General features: G+C 39.0%; 2 protein-coding genes across 3 annotated transcripts; both read right to left on the bottom strand.

Annotated features, from left to right (window-relative positions):
• Positions 1-1327: 1327 nt before the first annotated feature.
• LOC120722029 (14-3-3 protein zeta/delta-like) lies at positions 1328-12078 on the bottom strand. The gene is made up of 6 exons (XM_040012738.1): positions 11964-12078; positions 9709-10020; positions 3361-3484; positions 2127-2290; positions 1822-1917; positions 1328-1557 (listed from the first exon to the last, which is right to left on the bottom strand). The coding sequence occupies exons 2-6, from the start codon at positions 10009-10011 to the stop codon at positions 1504-1506; spliced, it is 741 nt and encodes a 246-aa protein (XP_039868672.1). The 5' UTR covers positions 10012-10020; positions 11964-12078; the 3' UTR covers positions 1328-1503.
• A 3220-nt stretch (positions 12079-15298) lies between these two features.
• LOC120722032 (zinc finger protein 706-like) lies at positions 15299-19280 on the bottom strand. 2 transcript variants are annotated; one of them, XM_040012744.1, is made up of 3 exons: positions 19158-19280; positions 18096-18244; positions 15299-16785 (listed from the first exon to the last, which is right to left on the bottom strand). In XM_040012744.1, the coding sequence occupies exons 2-3, from the start codon at positions 18228-18230 to the stop codon at positions 16690-16692; spliced, it is 231 nt and encodes a 76-aa protein (XP_039868678.1). In that variant the 5' UTR covers positions 18231-18244; positions 19158-19280; the 3' UTR covers positions 15299-16689. The 2 variants fall into 2 exon arrangements, with proteins under 2 accessions (XP_039868678.1, XP_039868679.1); XM_040012745.1 differs by lacking the exon at positions 19158-19280 and having other exon boundaries at positions 18096-19151.
• Between the last annotated feature and the right edge of the window lie 546 nt (positions 19281-19826).

The following is a 19826-nucleotide window of genomic DNA, read 5'->3' as shown; positions in this document are numbered from 1 at the left end:
CTGGAGGGTTGGTTCTGAAAGATGCGGCAGCAACTCAGCAGTTCTCTGACATGGCTGTGCTCTGGGCGCTCACAGCAAAGGTAGTGAAGCAGCAGACACACCCAAGGAGCCGAGCAGCACGAATTTTTCGTTTTTCCTTAATCTAGTTTTTCAAGTATTTTCAGCTAAACAACACGTGTACTTCTAAATCCCATCAAACAGCTTTCAGATGTGTATAAGGCGTTTTAGAGTTTGAATTTCTCCTTCTCCAATTTCCAGATGTGGTCTGTGTTGTAGAGTAGTTATTTACCGGTATTTGTAACTAATCATATTAGATTCTGCATGTCGTTTATATTGCTGCGTGGGGGGGGGGGAAAAAAAAAAAAAAAAAAAAAAAAAAAAAAAAAGGTGGGTATAGTGGTAACTTGTAACACAAATCCCACACTCTAAAACCACAGTCTAGAAATGTTACAGCACTACAAGACCACCAATGTAGCAATGAATGGACACATTAAACTTAAATTATTTTTTTTATTCCACTTACATGAAATTACACATTTCCCCCAAAAATTACAGTTATGCTTGGGTGTCCTGTAAGAAAATTCCAAAGACAGACAAAGCTAACCAGCCCAACAACAACCTTCTTTACTCCTCCAAAAACTACTTCTTACCACCATGCAGTTCAGGCAAGTACTGAGAAAAAGGAAAAAACAAAACAAAATGTCTTAATTTGAAAAAGCATTAATTAGATACGCAGATGGATCTTTTTCTTTTCTTTTTTTCTTTTTTAAACTGCTGTGCCAATACAAAACAAAAACAATACAAGCTTGTGTGCTCGTGCTCTTTTGTTCTTCAAAGTTTTCTATACCTCATAACTGATGCATAAAAATACAAGAGCAGTCTACTAAAAACAAACAAAAAAGATAGTAAGAGTAGAAAGTTGAGCAACAGTATGTAGAATGTAACCTTGTCTTCCAACTAAATCTTGGCTTCCTTCTCCCAATCACATCTTCACTGTCTTTACCTCTGCTGTTATTCCCCTTGCCATGTACAAACTCAGTTGTTGTCACCTCAAATATAAGGAGGCAGCTCCTGTTTTTGTCAAGCACAAATGTGTCATCAAAGGATGGTCAAAAACAGCACCGTTAATGAGTAGTACAGCACATACAGCTTAAATATTTTCTTACTTCTACAAACTTAACCTGCTGCATGTTTCATGAGTTTAAGAAACTGCCCTTTCACCCAGCACCTTAATAATGCAACACCCAAAAACATCTAAACCCAAACACTTTTACCCTCCCACCACACCACTTGAGTTCCCCTCCCCTTTCCCCACAGTTACTACAAAAAGAAGGAATAGTAAACCGATGGGAATGAGATGAGTACTGAGAGACCTTAGATAGAAAAAAAGATGGAAAGAGTTGGATGACAATGATCAAAATGAGGTGGTCTCAGTGTTGATGATCATGATGAAGATGAGCCAGGACAATGGCAGGACAACAGGGATGACTACAGGGGTCTGGCTCAATCTCTTGGCTCTGAATCCTCGCCTTCAACCTGGTTGTCCGAGGTCCACAGCTGTGGAAAGAGAAGGAGCAGTAAGTGGGAAGAAAGGAATTAATGACCCGGCAGAGGAGAGGCAAACATGCAAGGACGGCAAACATGCAAGGACAGCAAAAATCATTAACATCTAATCTTAAAGGAATGTTAAAATACAGACCCATGTTAAATAACTTATTTGTGACTACCAGAGCTGACCACAAAGTTTTAGTCTGAGTCAGGTAAATCGTTTTGTGAAGAAAAATGTAATTTCAGTAGTAAGATTTAAGAAATGTAACTTACCGTCAAGTTATCTCTCAATAGCTGCATGATTAGTGTGCTGTCTTTGTATGAGTCTTCACTCAGGGTGTCAAGCTCTGCAATGGCGTCGTCAAAGGCCTACAGGGTTCAAAAACACAGTTCGGTGAGATTTTGATAGCCTAAAACAAGCTGTTGTGTTTGTGTACACAGGTTTTAGCTGTCATTTGTATTTAACAGCAAATTTACACTTGAGTCCTCAAAGATTGATAGCTGAGAAATAACATTACAGTTAGCACTTTAAAATCTCCAGAAATGTAAACAGAAGCTATGTGGAGTAATGAGTTTACCTGCTTGGCGAGCTTGCAGGCTTCTTCAGGTATGTTGAGGATCTCATAGTAGAAAACGGAGAAGTTAAGGGCAAGACCAAGACGGATTGGGTGTGTGGGCTGCATTTCACTTTTGCTGATATCAAAGGCGGCTTGGTAGGCTTCCTGTGAATTTGAAATGATGCCTGAAAGAGAAAGGAAAGGGCAGTGGAGCTGTGAGACTTACAAACGTGGAAAATTTAAAACTGAGCGTCAGATAGCATTTTCTTTTTTGTTAGTCGACATGCAAGCAGTAATAAAACATTTAGTCCCCCCCCCCATATGTTACAATTTTTTTAATTATTATTTTTTTAATATCATGATACAAGTTTGAGGTTAAACCGTCCACCCCTACAACAGACAGGCAACACCTTTCTGTGGCATTAAGGCCTTTACAGTTCCTGCTGGGTGGAGGCCAGAAAGGAGGAGGCGTTTTCAAACCATTTACCACAGATGTCCTGTCCTGTTCACACACACATCTGACTGGTTTAACCCATGGGGACCTGCACAGACTTCCATTATGCATTTTAAAAAGAACAGAACTTAATATAAAACTAGACTGTATAAAAGTATAAAATACAATTTTCAGCCATGTTCCCAGTATTAGTAGAGTTTAGTAACTTTAAAGAGACCATCAAAGAGGGAATGCATCGGTCTCATTTGTAGACACTGGCATGCTTTCTTTCCCCCAACCACTAGGGGGCATCTGGGTCAAAAAAAAAAAAAAAAAAAAAAAAAAAAAAAAGTAGGAAATCCCTGAAAGGACCATAATGATTTGATCCCAAGAAAAATATTCAAGTAATCCAAGCTGGTCACTGTAGACCAAATAAAAGGTATCATATGTAAAAAAAAAAATAAAAGAACCTATGCTTCAATGTAATCTTTTTCAAAGTTTTCTAAAAACTGACAGCAACTACCAAAGATCTTTTAGCCCTTAGTACATTCATCCTACCTCTTACTCAAGGAGGACATTTTGACACTTCAGAATTAGAATCTCTATTGTCATTGTAACAAGTCAACAAAATAAAGTGCAGTCCCTGTGGTGTTAAGAGAAAAAGGTTTAAATATAATTACAAAAGAATAGTATAAAGAAAAGAGCACAGTCATTCAGTACACTCCGATACTTTCACAAGTTAACTGATATCTAATATGTATATTTCAGTTTATCTCAGTCAGCCAAAGATCTAAACCATCACCATACTGAAATGGCGCTTACCTTTCTTGGTGTCTCCTGTAGCCACCTCCGCTAGGTAGCGATAGTAATCGCCTTTCATTTTCAAGTAAAAGACTTTACTCTCTGCTGCTGTAGCGTTTGGAATAAGATACTTGTCCAAGAGACCCTGTTTGAAAACAAAAACAGACAGCAAAGTTTTAGAAAACAATGGACTAAGATATTTAATATAATAGGCAAGGCAAGTTTATTTATATAGCACAATTCAACAACAAGGTGATTCAAAGTGCATATAAAACATGTTCTCTAATATATGTAAGTAGGGCTGTTCAATATAACGATATATATCGGACGACGATATAAAACGTCTATTGTTTCATTTTCCGCTATCGTTTGTTTCGTGGTGTCGCAAAAGAATGTTTACGGCAATATTTTTTCATCGTTTTGATGGTCACTGTAGTGGCTATATTAATTTCTTAAAGTTCTCTCTTTCTCTTATGTTTAATATAACCACAATACGGACGGACAAGCAACTGTTTTTATGCGTTGTCGTTAGCAGCAACAACGACGGTAAAACCATCACGTGGCTCCGCCGTCCGCTTGTTTATTTTCCACATAAACCTTTCACAATAAAGCTCAAGATCCTGTTGAGACTTTTCAAAATAAATTGAATCACGTGAAACAGTATGCAGTGTTTACAGATGAGAAGCAAAAAAAGAGCCATCAGGTGCCAAAAAATAAACCTTAGACTCAAATGTTAGAACAGCCTTTTCCCCGCAGCACGCCGTGTAATAAATACTCACAAAGAAAATGGTGGCCATTACAACTTATGTCTAAAAATGTATAGTTTCACGCATCGGTTGAAACACTCGACTCCAGGTACACAACGCCCAGCTGAAAACACTTCATGCAAGTCGAGCTGCCCGAGATTCACAGAATTTACAGAAAATGTTACATTTTTGTCATTTATATTGTTGTCGGGACGATAGACGTCTTATATCGGGATATGACATTTTGGTCATATTGCACAGCCCTATATGTAAGCACGTTTTACAACATTGAAGCCAAAACGGCAGCAGTCATCTGTGACCTTTATTGTAAATGTATGCATAATGCATTGACAAAAAACGGTATTCTTACATCACGTGCTGTTAATATTCAATTTCTACTCATCACTTGTTTCCTGAGCCTACAGAAGAAGCTAAAGGTATTTCTGCCTAGTCCAATTAAAAACAAAAACGTGGACAGGCTGAATGGACAAGTGTGGAGTAAAGATGGTTGAGATGGGAAATTTGTGGCAGAGGAAAAAAAGAGGGCGTGGATGAAAAGCAACAGGGGTGAAGGAAGAGGAGAAAGCCAGGCTGCTGAACTCCTGATGAGCTTTTGCTTAGAAGTAGGTCACTCAGAACCCAGCTCGGCTCTTCACCGCACAAGGATGCACCACTTGGTACCCTAGTTCTGAGGGTAACATGAATACTAGCAGGCAGGGAACAGAATACCTTTCTTTAGTGGGAGTGTGCCTTGGTAATGTGCTATATTAAAGAGAAATGAAACGATATCAAACATTAACGGTAAATGGACTGATTCTTATATAGCACTTTTCTACTCTCCCGGAGTACTCAAAGCGCCTGTATACAACGATGAATGAATACTTTCATTTTAATTTTAATGTAGTTTCCATCTGGCCATTTGCACTTCTCACAAGAGCTGTGCAATAAAGAGATTACAGATGGCAAAGCAGAATTGTTCCTTGTAGCATTGGTGACCAAATGTTAAACCTCCATTAAAATAACAACATCTTGATTTGTATGTTTTCACAGGTCTTAAATATGACCTCCAAAAACATGATGAGCTGAGTTTTGTTCCTTGGGAAAAATAAATGTTGCAAGATGGAAATACATTACAAAAATGGTCTAAAAGCATTTCCTGAGTGCTGTTACACTGATGTGACTGAACAGATAAGCCCTCTGGGATGTCAATGTAGGTCTGGGCCACTGGCAAGGCTAAAATCAAAACTACAACCATGGCATGATGGGGAGTAAATAAATAAAAAAATTAAAAAAAAAAAAACCCAACAACAACGTAGCAGCAACTCTGCTTTCATTACATTTTTATCTTAAGTTCTATCCCCAAGTTAAGAACAGAGAGTTATTACTAAAATATGGAATAACTTAATATTTCTAAACATGACAGTAATGCACAAACTATGTCTGCATGGAGATTCCTTCCAGTTAACACGTGGTTCCTCATCTTATTCATGCCAGTGAGAGTGAGCATCAGGGTGTGTGCACACGTGTTTGTGCAGGCACCATGAAGCAGGAGCACTCACTGCTACAATTATATTATGTAACAAGTACTAACATCACATTGCTTAAAACCAACCTTAAAAGAAGAAATTTAAGTGAAATATTTTGCATCCTCAGTAATGTTTGCACTTTCTGTGACAACAGCTTTTTTGTCCTGCTACTAAGAACAGGAATAAACATGTCTTTAGACTGGGCCAGATGAAAGCTCACACAAACTAGTCCACTTAAAGTACGCACTGCTGGTGCACTTGTCCCACACCCCTTATGTGCCCATTTGGCTCTCTCTTTCAGTCCCCATAAGGCTTTTTGGCGGAAGTGGAGAGCAGTGAGCCAGAACATTTGTAGCTCAGCCTCTGTCATTATAGGATTAGGGCTCAATGAGTCACCGGGCAGATAATGCGCAGGGAAAGGGATGAACAGAAGCAGAGCTCCGACAGATGGATAGAGTACTTAATATGTTTGCAAAAATTATAAAAATAGTTAACACAAAAACAAGTGGCTAAGATCAGTAGAAAAAGTAAACTATTAGTGGAGTTAACAAATGCATCTTTTTCAAAAAATACAAACACTTCATCTGGTAACAGAATGTAGATGCAGCAAGCTGATCAAGCCAAAAGAAAGATGAGGGCTTTGTAACCCTCCAAACAGATAACCATGTGTGCATTTATATTCCCAGTAGGGACATGCACGATTAGTCAACTAATCATTAGCGCTTTTCAAGCATTCATGCTTAAAATAATAATAAAGATTAGAAGAACAATACTGTGAATGCATTCACAGTATTGTTCTTCTAATCTTTATTATTATTTTAAAATTTTATTATCTATTCTGTATGTTTTCTGGGGGGGGGAGGGGGTAAATTTATCTTAAAATCTTTTCTTAAAACTGCTGCTGTGTCCACAGCGTTTGCTCTACAGATATGATTCTACACTCAAAACGTAGCCACCGCTGCCCTCTTTCATCCAATGTATTTATTACTGTAATAGGTGTTATGGTTCTTTCATAAATGTCACCAATGCACAGCCTCCTCCCTCCAACTCTTTCAGGGTCAGAATTTTGTCAATACGACTTGTACTTTTCATTTGGGAAGGATTTGTTTCGGCTTGACTTTTCTGTTTATTTTAAGCAGCAGAAGTGAGGCGCATGTCTGTGTGCGTGTGTATGGAGCCATTGGGTGCAGTCACTATAGCAACCAGGCTCACACCTGCCTGCTTAACGAGCTCTGTCTCTCACTCTGCCAAGATTAATCTTAAACACTTCTCTTTCAACTGCTGCTGTGTCCACAGTGTTTGCTCTACAGCCATCATTTTACCATCAAAATGTAGCCATTGTTGTTCTCTTTCCAACAGCGTGTCTTTCAAAGCTCAGAGTTGTAAACTTTTTAAACTGTGTGGATCCAAGTGGAGGGATCACATTTTAGTCATTCAGTGATTCAAAGAATATGAACTTTTAATATTCATTCAGATGTTTTCTGACTCTAAATTTTATTTTGTTATTACTCATCTTTTTCTAATTTACATTTTAAACATGTTCAGCTATTTTCCAACTTCTTCTGTCTGAACATCAGCTTTCGAAAGTTTTGCACTTTTGTTTTCAGGTTAAAAATTCTGTATTTTCCAGCTCATTCAACATTTTTAACTTAACATTCAGCAATTAATTCATTTCAGTGGATACATTCAGATTTCAGCATTCACACTGCAGTTTCTTCAGAAAATGCACTTTCTAGTTACTATTGTCACTAGCTGGTACCAGATGTAATAGTTGTTTAATCTAATTGTCTTACATTTTACTTTCTAACCACGCTTTTAGAATAGCGTGTCCTAATGTTATGCAGACATCTGTCACCAGATCAAGCGTAGTTGGTAAGAAACGCCAAAAAAACATTAATCTTGGCCTGATTGTTTTGTTAACACCATTACTGTTAGTTCTTTTAAAAGACAAAAAAAAAAAAAAAAGATCAGAGAGACAAGCAGCATAACTGAGCTTTATTTGAGAGGTGGATGTGCTTTCCTTTCTTTATAAGATGAGGAGTTCAGTCACTCGGGAGGGGCTCAGAAGAGAGCCATTCCTCCTCCACATCGAAAGGAGCTAGCTGAGGTGGACAGGGGCTGTCCTACCCGAAGGAGCCCCCAGGGTACATGAGTGCATGATGCAAGGTGCCTCACAGTTGGGCAGCATGACTCATTACTGAAGAATGTGACTAACGTTTTAAAAAAAGCCTTTGCTTGGAGTTTTTTTTTTGTAGTTTAATGGTTCTTAAATTTAACCTGAAATCTGAGTGTTTTTTGTTTTTAAATAGCCAGTTACTTGATTTTTTTTTTGCCTCATTTAGTTGACAAAGAAATTAGTCGCCAGGAACATCCCTAATTCCCAGCATGCTAAACTTGGAATCTCGAGTTTACTTCAACTGGACAGTCCAAAGTAGAGACTCAAGTTGTCCCTGGTAACTAAAGATAAAGGGCCTTTCTCAATATGCGTACTTGTGTTTTCGTGTACTTGTGATACGTCATCAGTCGGAGACCAAGTACTGTTCCAATTCGAAGTACGCATCAAGCCGAGAACGCGAAAAAGTCCCGGATGTTTTCTCGCTCCGCCCGTTTTATCGAGCATGCATCGGTGGTGACTTGTGTGGACTTGGTACAGCTAAATATCCCAGAATGCATTTCGTCCAAAATGGCGGACAAGCGGGGCTAAAAACTTTTAAATATTACTCTTTCTGGGTCACAAAATAAACTATTAAGTTCTTTTCAAGCGAGAATGTAGCTGTGTAAACTTCAAATATATGCTCGATTTATCAAGATATCATATATTTCCAAACGCGCTCCGACGTTTTCGGAGACGTCTGTGACCCGCCAGCTCCATAGCAGACAGCGAGGTCGAGGATTATTACAGCCGGCGAGAACAGCGGAATCCCAGCACATCGTTTTCAACCCCCTCGCGGTCTTTTCGCTACTCAGGTTAAACAAACCCCAAGTAGCTGTCTATTGTATTGAGTGTCCACTAAAATAAAAATAAAAGCGTTCTAAAATCTCACCTGCTTGTTTTTATTAAGGTATGTACACGTATGTACATGTACACTATTTTTATTAAGATGTGGCTGTGGCTCAGTGGGTCTTCCACCAATTGAAATGATCAGTGGCTTGATCACTGGCTCCTCTGTTCTGCATATCAAAGTATCCTTGGGTAAGACCCTGAACCCCAAGTTTTCCCTTATGCATCCATTGGAGTGTTAATGCTAGAAGGCGCTTTAGTGTATAAAAATGTGCTTGTATGTGTGTAAATGTGTAAGTGATTTGGTGAAGTTTGTAGTAGAAAGTGCTTTCATTAATCAATTTAAAAAAATGGAGAGAAGTGTGCTGTATAAGTACTAGTCTTAAAGATACGTGCTCTTTCCATTACAATCTTTGTAATATTTACAGAATACTTCTGTAATCATATTTTTGGGCATCAAGATAAACACCCTTTCCACAATGGTACAAAAGTAAAAATACAGCAAAGCTGACTTTGCCAAGAGGACAAGTATGTTAGGATATTCAAATGAGAAGATGCTGATAGACTCATTACATACATCAGTAAGGTCAAATGCAAACCACTATTGCCGAGATGATCTTTAACAATAACTCAATTATGTTCTAGCATTGAGGTCACAGCAAGGATGGTGTACTGTTAGACTGAATTATTTCTATTACACCCCCCCCCCCCAAACCTGGGGAACACAGTTCATGCTAATCTTTAAACAAATTCCCATTATTTTTCCTGTGCCTTTGGTGGAATATTTCTGTGGAAAATCACCACAGCCTCAACAACTTTAAAGATTTCAGCAACATATTAAAAGTATATGTGTAACAAATTTTCATGACTTTGAGTTTATCATTTCAAAGGTTCTCTTGACCCTCTGCATCTCTTCCATCTGTCTGTTGTGAGGCCTTTCTGCTCATCACTACTAGCTTCAGCTTCAATAGCCCATTTCCTAGTACCACACCATCCACCATCCCTCCACTGCAAATGTCCAAACCATCTCAGCCATGTCTCTTAACCCCCCTAATCTAAAAGAAAAAATAATGAATTAATAATAAATGAATCTCACCAGGACATCATGGCAGATTTCTTTCAGCTCAGTCTCAATCTTCTCCCGGTAATCCTTGGCTAAGGCTACCTTCTTTTCAGAGCCCTCGGTCTTCTGCTCAATGCTGGAGACCACGCGCCACGAGGACCGACGGGCACCCACCACATTCTTGTATGCCACTGACAACAGGTTGCGCTCCTCGTTTGACAGCTCCAGGCCTTCCTCAGTCACAGACTTCATCAGAGCAGCCATGTCATCATAACGCTCAGCCTGCTCGGCCAGCTTGGCCTTTTGCACCAGTTCCTTCTGAGGTGCCTCAGACATGACTGTTCACTGGAGAATGGGGAACATAGAAAAGGTTGAAATCAGTTAAGTTAAAAAGTAGTATGATAACTCTTCTGTTCCACCAGCAGATACAATTTTTCATTTCAGGGTCATTTAATGCGTCAAAGTGGAAATACAATAATGAATGTGGGTCCTAAAAAAACTGTCCACAGCACCTAACACGTTTAATTGAGTTTCCCCCCGTCTTTCAGTACCTTTACAAGGAACAACAATGATGCATACAGTGGAAGTTTTTCCTGTCATTTGAAGGATTTATTTATAGTCATAAAGAAAGACTGTGTGACTGACTGAAAAAAAACAGATATTTCTGTTTAAGGGATATCTGTGCTTAAATGAGAAGACCAGTAAACAAAGCTGTAGATCTATTTAATTAATATGCCAACAAAGCCTGCACAGCAACACTACAAGTAGCCACCTAAGCATCTTGTACAGTATTAGCCCTGCAAGTTACAGGGCAATGTGAGATCCTGTAGACTTGTAACAGAAGAACTGTGGAATACCAGCTAGAGTTTACAGCCTAAAGCACTATGTAGACTATGCACACATCAACACATAGGAATTGTCATTACTATGTCAATAGCTTACATCCGATTGACCCATCAAAAACAGCCAGTGGGTTTACACAAAAATCAATCCCTTTTTTCCATTCCAGTACATGTAGTGTAGTGTGTTCAGATCCATCCTAACATACAGAAAATAATGCATTTCTTTTTTCAGTTCCAATCTTTGGCCAAATAAGCTAGGAAATTTTAAAAGTTATTATAACCGTCATGTTATCCGTAAGTAAACAACTTCTTATAACCGTAAGAGCACAAGTGTGTGAACAAGGAAGTCGATCTTTGCCCGTCAGTGTACCCCTCGCGTAGGAGCAGAATGCACCATGTTAATATGCATCGACTTTAATCAGCAAATAGATGTGCAGAAGGGATGATAAGAATAATATAATGCCAAGAGATAATTTAGTGGACACCGTACGGACAAAAATAAGAACTCAATCCTGTATTGCTAGCTCGCCTCTGATGCGCCTCTCTGTTCCTCCGGTACACACACCACACCCTTCCCTGTACCTGTGGCTTGCCCAAAAAGCGGAAGCTAAAGTGCGCAAAGTAAAGCGTGCTTGGACACATTATACGGGCATTAAAGTCACTATTGTAGTCGATATTGACCCAAAAGCGCTTCTCGCAAACTCAAACACACAATCTCACCGTAGAAACGCAATTCAGTGAATGAAAAAACAACCGCTACATTCAGGCCCGCGTGACTCGTTTCAAGTATGGCCCCGTCTATTTCCTGAAAGAGTAACGCCAGGCAAAAGTCTTGCATAAACGTGACTACTTCATAGGTAGCCCGTCATGCTCACAATTTCAAATAAAATATCTACACACAATGTTAACTACAAGAATACAAGGAAAAACAGGAGACAGCTGAGTAGGCGCGACGCCTTTAAAAAGGTGTGTATCGCAGTTGAACTAAGCTAGCTGCTCGCCTGGTGGCACACACGAAAATACATTTCAATTAACCTCGTTTTTCCTTTCAACACTAGGCACCTAATTGTAAAAACTTTCAATTTAAGATGACAAGCATCATACCGCTTAATTAATAAATCGCTAAATACCCTCATTTTAAACAAAATGTGCCGTTTGTATGAGTGCCAAAATTTCAGAGCTTCAATTATTCGACAGACACGCCTTCTCCGTCTGCCATTTCCTTTTGAAACCAGACATTAGCCATATCCCACAATGTAACGTTAGCTAAGCTAGCCATGCCATTGTTCTTTAGATTGATGAGCGTCGCCGCAAGACGCAACCCTGCTACCAACTGGAGACAATGAATCTCTATAGCTAGTCTGATTAATGAAAAGTCAGAAGACCTTAAGATGATACATACGAGTTTCAAAAATGCACTTTAAAAAGCTGCAAGTCATTTCATACCTGAGTATTGGCAGATGTCAGTGTACCAAGCCACAGCTGATTCTCTCAGCCGCCCGACTGAATGCAGTCCACGGGGTTTCCTTCCAATCACATCAGTCCAAGGCACTGCCGGAGAAAAGGAGGGCTGACGTCAAACGTTACCATGACAACCAAAGCAAAGTAACATGGAAGTTGTAGTTCACCATTACTTCTCCAGTCTTTGTGAGGCAAATGAGTGCATATAATGTAGTCGACAAAAGCACCCTTTGAAGATTTTGCAGTTCATTATTTTACCGCTATGATACAGGCACTTGTGATTAAGCTTATTTTACTGCCTCCAGCAAGCGGAGAATTCCTCTTAATAAGACAGTCAACATCAGTGATATATCCAACATACAGATCTTTGTCTTACTGTATATCATCATTTTGTATAAGAGTAGAGACTGCAGGCACCAAACACTAAGAGGAAATGTCAGTCACTGAATGACACTCAAGTAGCTATATATATATGTACAGATCAATTTTTATTAGAAGAACCATGTCCGTCACTCAAATGCCTCTGTGATATTTCCACAAAATAAAATATTTTCAATAAGATTATTTGCTAAGGATGCTGAGGGCATCACAAACTAGAACACAGGACACGGTTACAGTATATCTTGCTTAACAGAAACTACTATTTCTGCATTCTGGTTGGTTTCCAAGGGGAGAGAGTAAAGCTATTTTTGCCCTGTCACATGTTTTCCCCTTGGGCCAAGATTTCAAGCTTGTAACCTATTTAAGAGCAGAGCACATAGTACTGGGTGTAGAAAATCATAGGCATAAATGCAAAGAAGAAAAAAGATCTTCACACTTGTCAGTTTGTGGTCCAGGAAGGGCGTAGCACCAAACCAGAGTCATTTCGCAGAAAGGGAAAAAAAAATAAGATTAAGCTGAGTGATTGCTTACATGTAACCGGTCGGGTGAGTTCTCATTCAGTCCATCAACCTTATCCACAGAACTTGAATGCACATGCACACACATGCACAAGATGAATGGGTACACTGCAAAAAGTCAGTTGTCACAGGGTCACTCAGCTTATGTAACATCTCTGATTGAAACCTTAAAGTGCTACAATAGAGTCTGATTGGTGTAATTAAGCAATAAAAACAGAACTAAACTAGACAATTAATAAAGGGATTTAAAAAAAACAAAAACAAAATTTTGATCTTGGATCTACATGTCTTAGTAAAGGTAGGTACTCCTAAAAATCCTGCAGGGTATTTAGATTTCACAATGCTGACGTGGTCCTTGGTGAGTGATGTATCAAGAGTTTGTTATTTGCAGGATAATTTATCAATGAATAAATTATAAATAATGGCAAAAAAACTCAAATGATCATTAAAGACAAATTAAATGAAAATAATCCGTTTAAAGTGAAAAATACAGACTAACATTTAAGTATGTAGATTGGACAATGTGTAATATAAATCTGCAGGTGTAGTCACATACATGATACCTGTAGTAGAGTACAGTTTCACGTGGAGTTTTATACGCCTGTAACTTTGAAATTATATTTAACAAACTCTAACTTATATCACTTTAATGGCATTTCTACACATGTAGGAATGGCTATATTTTCTTCAATCAAAATGTGCTAACCTATGCATGAGCAATTGTGATATCATTGTGTAAAAAATTAATATCATACTATGAAATAACCCCAACATAGAATCAAGTCTTTTGCAGTCTCTCATCTTGTATATGGTCTTTCGTGGTTGTAGTCAGGGAAGAGACAATGAGAAAAGCTGTTTTAAGGCCTTCTTCACAAAACCTGTTGGTCCAGCAGAACACCACTCTGACCCCACTGTTTACTGTGCACCAGTCACAAGATAAGCTCCAGGCTTCCTCATCGGTGTATACAGAGCCAGAGGTTGCCTGAAACAATTCACTCTGTAGATGTTACACTACAGTAAATCAATAAATAACCACTCTTAGAGGAAGCAAAGAGTGTGAACTATAATAGCCTTTTCAATTTTATAGCTCTAATATTCTGCTGACATTTTCCACCCTAATTACCAACAGGATGTGTGCATTAACAAGGAAGTATGAATACAAAAAAAACAAACAAACAAAAAAGCCCACCTGTGTACCAATTTATGTAACATTCCCATTAAGCAAGGAACTCATTATGCTTGTGCTACATTTGTGGTTCATAAATATAGAGATTTTACCATCAACAGTGCAGCTGAGCAGAAGATCTTTGACTCATAATAGGGTATGAGCCGAGAAGCTAATGAAACCAATTGCGCAGATTAAATTTGTTGGTGTTACCTGAAACAGATGGAAGAGCGGAGGCAGACGAAGAAATATACCAAAGAAATATATCAAACACACCAAATAGTCGGCAGGATTAAAATTGTAGAAACTGTCCAATCATGTTGATTGCCCATAATAACGAGGAAGGAATAACAGCTAAGAAAAGGATGAAGAGTGGAAAGGCAGCTGATCCAGATGACACACCTGTGGAGGGTTGGAGATGTCTAGAAGAAAGATCATTGGACTTTTTAACCAGATTGTTTACTACAGACGATGCCTGAAAAATGGGGAAGAAACGTGCTGGCAAAGTATGTAAGGGGTGGTGCAGGACAGGTATGAGGGCAGTGAGACAGTGGTGAGCTCGTTCTTGTCTGCAAGGTCAGATTGGAGTCTCTGTGGACTATGACGTTTACACATGACTTTGTGATCTGTAGCGAGCATAGGGAGCAGGTGGACAAGCTGTTTTCTTCCACCTACTCGGCGGAGCATTCTTCTAGAGCGAATACGAGGGATACAGACAGAAAAGTGAAGTTCCAAGGAGTAGAGGTACTGACGGTGGGTAAATATAAATACATGAGATGAACATTTTGAAGCAAAAGCGACACAAAAGAGATGAAGAAGAGAGTGTAGGGAGGGTGGGGTGAGTGTCAGAGGTGAAATGTTTACAAGATGATAGGGAGACCTGCTATGATGTATGATTTTGAGACAGTGGCACTTACAGAAAGGCAGGAGGCCAAGTGATTGACCAGATTGGAAAAAATATGAAGGACAGCTCAAGGTCAGATGGCTTGGACATGTACAGAAGACAGACGGTGGAGATACCGGACAAACAATACTGAATTTGGAGCTGTCGGTTAAGAGGAAGCCCACAGTAGGTCATGCAGATGGTTGGAGTAACAGAAAATGATGGAAGGGACAAGGTGAGATGGAGCAGATGCTGTGGTGACCCCTAAGAGGAGCGGCAGAAAAAAGAAGCTGAGCTTCCATTAAGTTTCCACCTACTGTAGGGGAACCTAAGGCAGAATTTAGCAACTTTCAAAGTTAAAAACACAACTTGGTAATATTAATATAAAATAACTTTATTCAAAGGCTATACATTACATTTTGTGGACAAAGATATGATTATTACAAAAAGTAAAAACATGGCTGGTTGTCAGTCCAGACTTTAGCACAGTGTTACAATGTCAGTGGTTAATGACCAACAGGTCCAAATGTATTGAAAATAGTTCCTTCCAATGAATTAAAACTGTCTTTGCCTGCTATGATCAACTTATATAAAATAAGGTAAAGTAAGATGATGTACGGTGTAATTTAGTTTAGACTTTGCAGGTTCAGAGCTGAAACAAACCAAAGAGCGCAAGACTGCACTTGGGATTGTTTTCACATACACCATAGAGATGACAGTGAGACAAGTTACACTGCAGAATACATACAATAGCTGTGCACAATTATGTCACATGTATTACTACAATGACCAACTCTGGGGATAGGAGTTCATTAGTGTTGTCATTTACAACACCCAGTGCAAACCTATTTTCAGTCGACATACCTCTTATAATAGGATCAAAGGTAAATATCCAGATGTTTACTGCAGCAGCAGAGTAGGAACATGGAAAGCTTTGCAGTGATCAGACGTGTAGTGCCCTGTCTGCAGAGCTTTTACAAATTTTGCACATGACAAAAACTTATTTGACACAAACAAAATTTGTTTCATGATAATCTGAGGGGTAAATGCAATGCACAATTTCAGCAACTGTGCAGGACAGTGCATTTGACACATTTTTCACTTCAACAACAATAGACTCATCATTAAAAAATAATGGTACCAAGACAAAAAATATATGTTTATATATATAGATATATATAATCAGTGCAGATTAGAAGTAAATCTGAATCTAATAGAAAGAACACAGCATTAGTGGTTATGAATGTGACTTTCCAAGCACATTAATGAACTCTAGTCACATTCTGGATAACTATTATTTTGACATCAACCCTTCTGCATCACAAATCCATCTCAGTCAAAACCCATAATGGATTTCACATTACACTGGATTTGGCAGATAACTTCCAATTATCATCATCATCTTTGTTCATTTGAGCCAGTGCCAATTCATCTTGTATTCAAAGCTTGCTGTGAAACAGTGGGAGACCTGAGATGGTGGTGGAGCCCATGGACAAGCTAGTCTTGTGAGCATAACATTTTGAAATGATCAGATTTTGCAAATATTGCATACAATCAAAAGTGGAACACATACATTTATGCCAAGAGAGGGTAGCTGTCTTCAGTCCAATTGATTGTGTAAAATCCCTACATAAGCACACCCATACATCAGTTAATCATCATGAGCAATAACTGAAGCTGTACTGAAGATTATCTGAAACACCTCAAAATGTAGAAGCCTGTCCTGAGTTGGTTCCAACTGCCTTACAGAAAGAGGTTAATCCATTACGCCTCCACACCAACCAACTCTGGGGGCATTGGAGACTTTGGATGTTTGCTTTCAAAGTGCTGCTTAAAGGTCTTCGGGTCGGGCATTTGTGTCTGGTAAAGGAAAAAAAAAAAAAAAAAAAAAAAAAAAAAAGACGACATCAATGAGAATGACATCAGTTTACTCAGATATATCAGCAAAACCATAATATGAGACAAAAGGTGTTTCACAATATGATCTCGACTGGTTGGATATTAGATTACATTACAAAAACCAGCTTGTTTAGTCATTGTTAAGGCTTTGAGCTGCTGCCGCTCTGTAATCGCTTGGATAAGTGATAAATGGCTAGAGGAAACACAGAAACGTATTTACAGGTAATACAGAAAGTCACGTTGCCTGGTGAGTTTTCCAGTTAAAACATGTAAACAGGATGTAGCATGACAGCTCATGTTTGACTTCAACCTGGTCAGTCAATCCAGGAGCAAACACAGACTGGTGAAGAGGAAAATCGCCTGGAGTTCTGACAAATTTCAAAAGCAGTCCGATTCTGGACAAGCACTGAAGAGAACGTGACTGTGAAATGGTCTCAGAGACAGAAAATCTGTTTGTCCCACTGAATGCAGGTAAAATCAAAAACAAATTGCCTGCATTTGTCGCTTCATTCTTCCAGGAGGAGCAGAAGCTGATGTCATTTATGCTAAACATTGGGCAGTGCTGTGCCAACCGAGCAGCATTGCATGCCACCACCTGTGTGTCAGATGACGGCAGTGACAAGAAAAGCTGACCGTCCTTGGCACAGGTGTGAAAAGAGAAGCAAAAGGTGTATGAGGGTATTAGAAAGGGATTTTAACCACTTTCCATCACACCTTTCTAACAATCGTAGAGATGTAGTTGAAACTTGAAGGGGGGGGTGGGGGAGCTGTAAGATTACTATGACCTGTTAGCTTGGCATACTTTATCAATAAGCTGTCAATTATAAACCTGCACAAATCCATGCTGTCCAGGTAAAACAGCACTGGGATGAATCCAATCTCGGTTGTGATCTGCTTTCAGCTTGTGACTCAATTCTGTTCTACTCTTAATGTTTTATATTTGATTGTTTACAAAATATAAGAAATGCCAAGCAATTCTAACTCAGTCCAGGAAAGCTTACCGACCTAGACTTTACTGAAATGAGATCATACCTAGTAATCACATAACATGGTGAAGTTATTTAAGGTAGCTGGCTGGGAGGTATAACTTCCAACTTCAGTGTTACAGTGAAGTGTGAAATGTGATATGGTATAGGTATTGACTTAATCACATTGCAAACAATATGATCAAATCCACTGCAGTGATTTGCCAGCCTCCTGTGTAGTGAGTTCCATCCTAACTACATGGTTAAATGTTAGCTAATGCTGCTAATGTCAGCTTTAGCCCATACCCGACACACGGTGCATGTGTATACTAAAGCAGCCTTAGCTGCAGCCTTCTGGTCATGGCCTTTACTCTTCTTGATCTCTGCCTGCTTTTTGGCGTTTTTCTGCTGGGACTGGAACTTTTGGTGCCCACGGGCCATTTCTGATGTTCCACCTGCCAAAAATATACAACAATTTAATCAACACAGCACTAGCAAGACGATGACAAGCCTCTAATACAATGACTTTAGGGAAGGTGAAGGGAAATGCAAGGCACCAAGGGAAAAAAAGCCACACCATCCTGAAATGCAGAGAAGTGACAGCAGCTGAGGGTTTGGCTTAAGCACTATTAATTATTTACAGCTGAAGCATACCTGTCTCCTAACTTAACTAGACTTCAAAACGTGCAAGGCAGCAGCGGCTGTGAAACGCCGTTTGGAACTAGGCTAACTGTTGCTTTTTGGGTCACATGCATTAGGCAATTATCTCGGAAATTTCCCCAAAGAAAATCTAAATGCTCATTTTCAAAGTTATTATAGACAGACTATAAGATTTAGGTCAGTATTGTAGGGACTGTATGAACTCTGTTTCTGAGCGACATTTTTAAAGCCGAACTCGTTTACTATCATCAAACCAGAATCAGTCAGCTATTCTAATAATATGCATGTCACAAAATAAGTGTTGATGTCTCTTTTCAGTTGCCACATTGCATTACCTTAATCAGCAAATATTTAAGTCAAAATATCGTCCACCACTGACCACCGTGGATGACGTAAGGACAGTCCTCGCCATGCAGTGCCCATTCAAGGCTAACGTTATTTGAAAATGCTGCTTTAGTCTTAACAACTTCAACTACCGTTTTTCTCACTTCGGAGACATCTTGATAACACTAAAATAACATTTTTTTTCTTTTTAGAAAAAAAATGTAACCATACATTTCTTTTCGTACTAATTCAGAGACACTAGCATTCAGTTAGCCGGTTGCTATCCGGGTAGCTTGGATAATACATTGACACATACAATGAACACGACTTTAAGTAGACACTGAGCACTAAAACGTACTACTAGGCGTTTTGTAAATACCTTACCAGTTAAAAAAAAGTACTTGTATCAGTGAAGACAATCACTAAACTGAAGCAGCACTACGCTGAGTCCTCTGGAACTCTCGCCTATCCCTGCCGTTTGGCGTCACCGCACTAGTGCGCATGCCCAAACCATGAACTATGATGCATTCAAAGATTTCCAGTAAACCCCAAATCGTGATAGTTATACACGAATCAAGTTGGGGGCTTTACTGACAGCACATGAAGGCTCCATCTTTCTTTACAGGAGGAACATTTCCCAGGAAGAAAAATTGGCGTAATAAAACGTAAAGTAGTTATTTAACCACAAAAATACATTTCCGAACGAAACAACAAGAATAGCAAAACACCTTTGAACTCAGCAAATGTATAACAGTTTTCCCTTCAAGGTGCAAGACAAATGCATGCCACAAGGTGTCGCGATACAACACAAAGGAACAGCCACCATAGTTTTCTCTTACGCCAATTAACAATTAAGATGATATTCATAAGCTTTCGTAAAATACATTTTATGACACCGTTAATATCACCAATATAGCCAATTAAAATATCAAATTGAGTTGGAAGAGCGTGTGTTTTCGTTTTTTTCTGTTTTGCTGCTCACGGGCTTGTTTTTAAACACACACAGAACCCCACCAAAAAACAACACGTACATACAACAACGTACATTATATA

This window comes from Simochromis diagramma, unplaced genomic scaffold (genome assembly GCF_900408965.1).
Source record: "Simochromis diagramma unplaced genomic scaffold, fSimDia1.1 OVJJ01000618.1, whole genome shotgun sequence".
In the NCBI taxonomy this organism is placed as follows: Eukaryota; Metazoa; Chordata; class Actinopteri; order Cichliformes; family Cichlidae; genus Simochromis; species Simochromis diagramma.
This window is presented reverse-complemented; position numbering and strand designations above follow the sequence as displayed.